The sequence below is a fragment of the Lactuca virosa genome, chromosome 5, assembly GCF_052849685.1.
Source record: "Lactuca virosa cultivar CGN04683 chromosome 5, Lactuca_virosa_CGN04683_v6, whole genome shotgun sequence".
In the NCBI taxonomy this organism is placed as follows: Eukaryota; Viridiplantae; Streptophyta; class Magnoliopsida; order Asterales; family Asteraceae; genus Lactuca; species Lactuca virosa.
The window spans coordinates 78,182,418-78,189,427 of record NC_136430.1 but is presented as its reverse complement, the minus strand read 5'-3'; the positions used below and the strand labels follow the sequence as shown (position 1 = coordinate 78,189,427).

Here is a 7,010-nt window from a genome sequence, read left to right as displayed (position 1 = left end):
ATGGTCGAATTCTCCCTTCTCTCTTACGTAGCCACCCCTAAAATCTCAATCAAGCTTCATCACCTTTACCCCCATTGGTAACCACCGAGACTAAGACTGACGGTAATGACATAAGACCATCCCCTTCCGACTGTTCATTGCACACCTCCAACTCATTTTAAAGTTGCATATTTAATGAAAAATACGGTTATAATATAAGTAATACATAACATTATAGTTTAAATGTAAAAAACCTTAAACATATACCAAAAATGTCGTTTTTAAGTGAAAAAAATATTTATACGTTTTCAAATGTAAAAAAAATATTATTTATGCAGTTTCAAATGGAGAATGATCAATATTGAGCAAAATTGGAAAAATAATGTTCGATTTGGAACAAAAAAAATGAAGTGTCACAATTGAATTATTTTTAGAACTTAGTGTCAAAATTGAAAAAAGTGAAAATTCAGTGTCTTTTGTGTATTTTTTTTTCAATTTTGACACGTTAGCATGTCATGCCAACATGTCTCGTCATCAAAAACTGACACGTCGTCATGTCACGTCAGCTGATAACTGGGTAGACCGGTCAAGTGGTCAAAATTATAAAAAATTGGAAACACGGTGTCCAATTTGAGATGAAAAATAACACAGTATCAAAATCGAATTTTCGTATAAACTTAGTGACTTTTGTGGTATTTACCCAATAATAAATTTAAAATAGACAATTTACCAATCTCTACAAATATGTTGTGTTAGGTTAGAACGCAAGATAAAAAAAACATAACACAAATAATAATATAAAGATCCAATATTATTCTTATTTTTTTTAATAAAATGATGATACTATCATTTAAAATTGTCATTTAGGTTGTTCGATAGTTGATGATTGAGTCATATCAAACAATCTATTTTAGTTCAAATTAATTCGAGGTCATATTATAATTTAGAACATTTAACAAAAAACTATTTTATAATATTACAAATTGACTAAATTACCTTGTCTTAAAATCAATAGCGTATTTTAGATAAATTATTTTATATAAATTTAAATGTTTTAAAATCTTTAACGACTTTATCGAACACACATATTATTGGCGAATCTAGAACCAAAAACCACGTGGTTCCTTATGTAAATGAAATTGAAAAAATATCAAAAGGTAGGTCTTTTTGACAAAAATAAGATGACTCCTTATTTTTTTTATATATACTTGTTGTATTAAAAAAAGAAAGGTTGGTCCTAGGACCCACCTTATGCATGAGTAGCTACGCCCAAACAAATCTATATCCATCTCTCTATACTATACTATAAACGAGATATTTTTTCTTTCACCACATGCATTTGAAACTCTAATAACTTTTCAATTTTTTTAATGATGATAATAAATTTGGTTAATATTGCTAAATAAGTACAACTCCTAAATTGTAATCCTAAATTAACTAAACATCAATACTAAAATACAGTATTTTACTTTTACTTATAAAATTATGTATATAATTATTAACATATTACACTTAACTTTTTACTTCAATATGTTTTTGTATGTAAATAGTTGTCATTTTAAAGCCACAACTTTTAAATAATTTGTATAAAATACTTAAATTGTTAATTCAAATATAACGTTAAAATGTTAACTTAAATTTAAATGTCAACTAAACTTAAAAAATCCAAAGATTATTTTTTAAATAGTCATAAGTTATATATTGTTATGTTAATGCAAAACCTAAATTGTAATCCCAAATTAACCAAAAATATTTCTAAAATTATTTTTATAATTATTAAGTGTTTCTAAATAAATAGCTTAAAAACAACTTACAACAACAAAAATCTTAAAAGTAATACTATATAAAAAATTATATTATTATCTTTAAAAACTATAACAATGTTTGATATTTTAAATAATTAAAATGATAAAGATTCAAATGTTAAGCAACTAACTTTTTTAAAAATCATTAATCACAACAAAAACTATAAATAACATTAAACAATATATTATATTTAATTTTGTTTGAGTAACCCGTGTTTATATATAACATTGAGACGATTGAGATTATATAGCTTTGATAGATGTTCAAAATAATATGTCTTATATCAATTTAGTATAAGAATTGTTATATCAAATTTAATAACTCAATTCTTTTATATATATATATATATATATATATATATATATATATATATATATATATATATATATATATATATATATATATTCAATCATATAGTTTGCCTAGTATATAAATAAAAGTTGCAAATTTTCAACTAACAATTTTATTGAACACACCAATGTTCCATATAATCCGTTTTACTTTCAGCTGAAAACTTTGATATCAATATCTAAATCTAATTATCTAAACTAAATTAATATATACATAAATAATTTAAAGTTTTCATGCAACATTAAATCTTATTATTTATTTATTTTTAATAGTACATAATCGTTGAATTTCTAAATCTAATTATCTAAACTAAATTAATATATACATAAATAATTTAAAGTTTTCATGCAACATTAAATCTTATTATTTATTTATTTTTAATAGTACATAATCGTTGAATTTCGTTGGCGATACCATTTAGCATACGTTGTTTACGAACGTGTATGCCTTGATAAAATATGGGTCCCGCCGATCAACGTCACCTGCTCCGATTAGCTTTATCTTGCCGGAAAATCTGTGCTCAGGTAACCAACTCCGGCACCGATTCCATCGTCGCCATGGCCTCATCCACTGAACAAGAATTCATGGCTCATTATCGATCCAAACTCACCACGTTTCCCAGGTCACTCAAATTTTGGGACGCCAAGATCGCTTCGAGAATCGGTGAAAAACTAGGGTTTCGTCTCAACGACATAGGCATCTCCCACCTCGAAATTGACCTCGCTGAAGAGCTGTCACGCCCGATTCATTACCGGAAAATGGTCATCCCGTTCTTTCATTCCGTCAAACGTGCTGGAATTAGCGTCTCTGGTTCAGAACAATTGGAATCTCAGGCGTAACAAAATTATATGGTAGGGAAGGTAACTCAAAGTCCAAACGTATAGAAATTTTGTACTTCAGTTGAACCAATTGTTATTGTTTGATAATAAGTCTGTATAACAGTAAGTTACTTTGTTGTAATTTGTTATCGTTGATGTTCTTCAACAACATCTGATATGAAATCAATTTCATTCCAAAAATTGTAATTACATAAGCTAAGATTACCAACAGCAGCAGTGTTCAATGAGAATATTATTCATTTGACTCTCATATATATGGGTTAGAAAACCGATAGACATTCTTCCATTTAAAATAGTGAAGAAGTACAAACGTAATGAACAGAACAGTGCCAACATTTTCAACTTGTAATTCACAAATTATTTACAGTTTTTGAGCTTTCATTCATGGAAGTATGAAACCTGTTGAATATGTATGACATTCAAGCAAGGAGAAAGCTTTAGTTAGGTTCGGCTGCCATTAATTCAAGAACATTCATTCATTCATTCATACCAAATGTAACATTTTTCTTTTTAATGTTTAGGTTAGAATTGAATTACCCATTTACAATTTTACATATTATCATCATTGCAAATTGTTGATTGATGCTATTGGTTTTGGTGCATACTGCATACGATTCATTTATTTATTAGAATCACTTACTAGCAAAGTATCGCATAAGGATTATAAGGCCATTTTGTTTCCCATTCATTAAGTATATATTGTTTGGATAAATGATGTTTAGGAAATTGGGGAAATGGAAGGTAAAATATAAATGAAGTGAAATTTGTAAAAAACTAAATCAAAGAAACAGAGACAATGCATGAATTACATTTAAAGGCGACAAGACTCCAGCAATTAAAGAAATTGTAAACTACAATATCAATACATTTATTATAACAACTTATATGCACGTACAACATAAGGTTGTTGACCATTTTACATCTATTTTTTGCATAAGACTCCAAAAACCTTTGGTTTATATATATATATATATATATAACTTATATATATATATATATATATATATATATATATATATATATATATATATATGTTGCGGGGTTTACTTACTGCTTTATGTATTGAAGCATCCAATGAGGCATGACTGGTAACGCTTGATCTTGTCTCCTTGTTTCTTCCATGTCTACATTACCTCCTCCTCCTCCTCCTCCTGCCTGTGCCTGATACATCTCACTGCATAATACCCATTTTCATTTCAAATATATATGTATATATGAAGGGGCGGACATTTGAAGATAAGGGGGGCTTACACTGTGCTTGACTTGGACAATACTGATTTTTTTTGAAAAAATAATAAAGAAAAAAGTCGTATAAATCAAAATTACATAGTATATTTGTTAATTGAAACCACATCGACTAATGAAAATAAAAGAGTTACTTACTATGCCGGCTAATCCGTAGTTAAAAAGGCTATTAATGACACGAATTAAAATAAACAGGGGAAATTCGATAGTTAAAATAAATGGGTTGAAGTAAATTAAAATAAATATGGGTAAATCTGTAATTAAAATAAATAAGCCATAATTTTAGTCATACTCAAACTGGCATAGCCTCGATACTCATTATTTTTTTTATATAATATCTGAAATTTTAAAAGGGATTGAGAGGGGCTTAGCATCACATAAAACTAACGTGGGCTTCAAATTAGTCATAGGATCATTATTATCTATACTATATTTTGAAGTTGTAAAGGAGATTGAGGGGGACAAAGCATCCGGTAGCCCCCCTACTATCTTCGCCCATGTATATATGCATAAATCATAATGTTATTGTTAAAATTTATTAACACCCAACTTAAAATATGTCTATGTCTAACCCACCCGTGGTTTAAGGTGCCTATGTTGTCATGAGTTTGCGCTTGTGGTTGTGGTTCGGGTAGTAGCTCTTTCTCCTTTTCTTTCACCTGCTTAATTTTTTAATGTAGATTTACTAGTTCAGTAAATTGAATAATACTAATAATAACAATACAAGCCACAAGCCAATGGTAGTTAAGGTGACTGTTACCTCCTTTGAGAGCACGTTATTTTGATCCTGCAATGCCTTGTCCTGTCATGTGTTCAAAAATCAAAATTATATTTTCAATATTGACATGACGACTCACTTGGTCAGAATAATATTATCATGAAAAATGGGTGTATAAAATACCTACATACATACCTTCTTTTGGAGGTAAGAAATGGTTTCAAGCATCAACTGATTCTGCAAATCAAATAGAGCATGATTAAAACATGTATATATGAAAATTTGGAAGGCGAATTAATGTTTTTTTTTGGGTACCTTTCTTAACCTAAGGCGTCTAAGAGCTGTATCGAGTTGCTGTTCACAATTCTGAAGTTCCTTGAGACTCAAGGAATCAAGGTCTTCTCCCATTAAGTGCCTGATATGTCATCACATCATTCATTTATTGTATCTTTGACTGAATAATGAATAGAACAGCATGCATTTTGGTTAATTAAATAGATAGATGGATACCTTTTGTTTTTCTCCAAGACCTCAATTCTAGCCTTCTGTTTTGAATGCTCCAAACTCCAGTTTTCCTAAAAGTAGTAGACCATATATAAAGTTGGTAAAATAAAAAAAATGAAAAATGATTGAACATATATAAAAGCTAAAGCAAAAGCAAAAACAAGCATGCATGGTGATGGTGGTGTACTCGTGTTTGATGATCGGTCCCTGCATTAAGTTGCCTTTCTGCATATGAGAGTCGATCATACCTCTCAAGGATGCTTTCCATTCTGTTGTTGCCAAAAACGTGTCAAAGTTAATTAACTGATTATATATGCTTATCGGTTCAGTTCTCAGTTCTTGATAAGTTTCGTTTAAATCGGTATTCGGTTTTTATCAGAATTTAAAGGGACACTTATGAGCAAGCTTTCACAAGCATCTTTGTTGGCATCTACAACCCATTTCTACATAAATTTGCTATTTAGGTGACTCCTCAATTGTTTTAATTGCTGCTCAGTAATTTTCAGGGTTTGCTTTTATTAGAATAAAGATCAACTGTTTATGTGATGATTGATGCTAAAAGATGTCTCTAAATAAATCAGACCTGATTTACTTTGATTACTAGTGTTAATATATAGTTTATTAATTTGTTGTATGTGAAATTAAATATCATACTAAATCCAGCGTTTTAGTATGGATCTAGGACCACAATTTGTCTTCAGTTCAATTCTTTGTTTAAGTTTTTAGTGTTATTTCTGTCTCTGGGGGTTGTTTAAGAGTACAAGCATGCAGACAGGGGGCTGTTTGAAAGTGGTTCTTATTCCACAGTCCACACATTATATATATATATATATATAATGTGTGGACTGTGGAATAAGAACCACTTTCAAACAGCCCCCTGTCTGCATGCTTGTACTCTCAAACAACCCCTAGAGACAGAAATAACAATATGTTTTAGGTTCTAGAACCAAATAACCTATCTAATCCCTAGTACTCCAGTGCAACTGACAAATTAAACTCCATGTCTATGCAACAAAAAGATAAAAACTGTTTATGAATCAGTTGCAATTAGTTGTAGGAAAAGGAACCATTCCAATCATAACATTATATTATGTTTATACATGCAAATCCTAAAATTATCCATCAAATAAATTGCATCTGATATGAGTTGTAAAGTCACAAAATTTTCCAACCTAGCTACTGTTACTTTAAGGATCTCATGCAACATCAAAAAGACGAGTGGGAGGTGTTGTATTGGAACTAGTTGTCCTACTAATTCTGTTTTGTCTTCAACTTATTGTGCCAATAAAGCACAAATTTGGCTTCATCATCTTCAAATGGGCCATTAATAACAACTACATATTATATGTTTCCCTCAATAGTCAATATTTAAAAACCCGAATGTTAATGAAATAAATTACGAGGTGTGTCAAATTGGCCATAGTCTATATCTATATTTATATAGAGTTATAAAAGAGACATTTTTACTTGCATCATATGTATTTGAAACCTTCATAACTTTTCAATTTCTTTTAATAATTGTTATAAATTGGTTAATAATGTTAAATTAATGCAAAAACTAAATTCTA

The 7,010-nt window shown here is 29.3% G+C and overlaps 2 protein-coding genes across 3 annotated transcripts in view; one reads left to right on the top strand and one right to left on the bottom strand.

The window, feature by feature from the left end:
* The first annotated feature begins 2,536 nt into the window (after positions 1-2,536).
* Positions 2,537-3,225, top strand: LOC145113002 (Ribosomal L18p/L5e family protein). The gene has a single exon (XM_079049114.1). The coding sequence runs from the start codon at positions 2,595-2,597 to the stop codon at positions 2,973-2,975; it is 381 nt and encodes a 126-aa protein (XP_078905240.1). The 5' UTR covers positions 2,537-2,594; the 3' UTR covers positions 2,976-3,225.
* A 770-nt stretch (positions 3,226-3,995) lies between these two features.
* AGL8 (AGAMOUS-like 8) overlaps positions 3,996-7,010 on the bottom strand; it is a 28,502-nt gene continuing 25,487 nt past the window's right edge. The window contains exons 2-8 of one of the 2 annotated variants that reach the window (XM_079049112.1): positions 5,630-5,711; positions 5,449-5,513; positions 5,254-5,353; positions 5,134-5,175; positions 4,981-5,022; positions 4,797-4,882; positions 3,996-4,149 (exon numbers count right to left, since the gene is read on the bottom strand). In XM_079049112.1, the coding sequence (XP_078905238.1) occupies positions 4,023-4,149; positions 4,797-4,882; positions 4,981-5,022; positions 5,134-5,175; positions 5,254-5,353; positions 5,449-5,513; positions 5,630-5,711 (544 nt within the window). In that variant the 3' untranslated portion in view covers positions 3,996-4,022. The remainder of the gene's footprint in view (positions 4,150-4,796; positions 4,883-4,980; positions 5,023-5,133; positions 5,176-5,253; positions 5,354-5,448; positions 5,514-5,629; positions 5,712-7,010) is intronic. The other variant, XM_079049113.1, reaches the window with a different exon arrangement.

Bases quoted from the DNA above. Each gene is read 5' to 3' on its own strand.
- LOC145113002 (XM_079049114.1), top strand. From the start codon at position 2,595: ATGGGTCCCGCCGATCAACGTCACCTGCTCCGATTAGCTTTATCTTGC.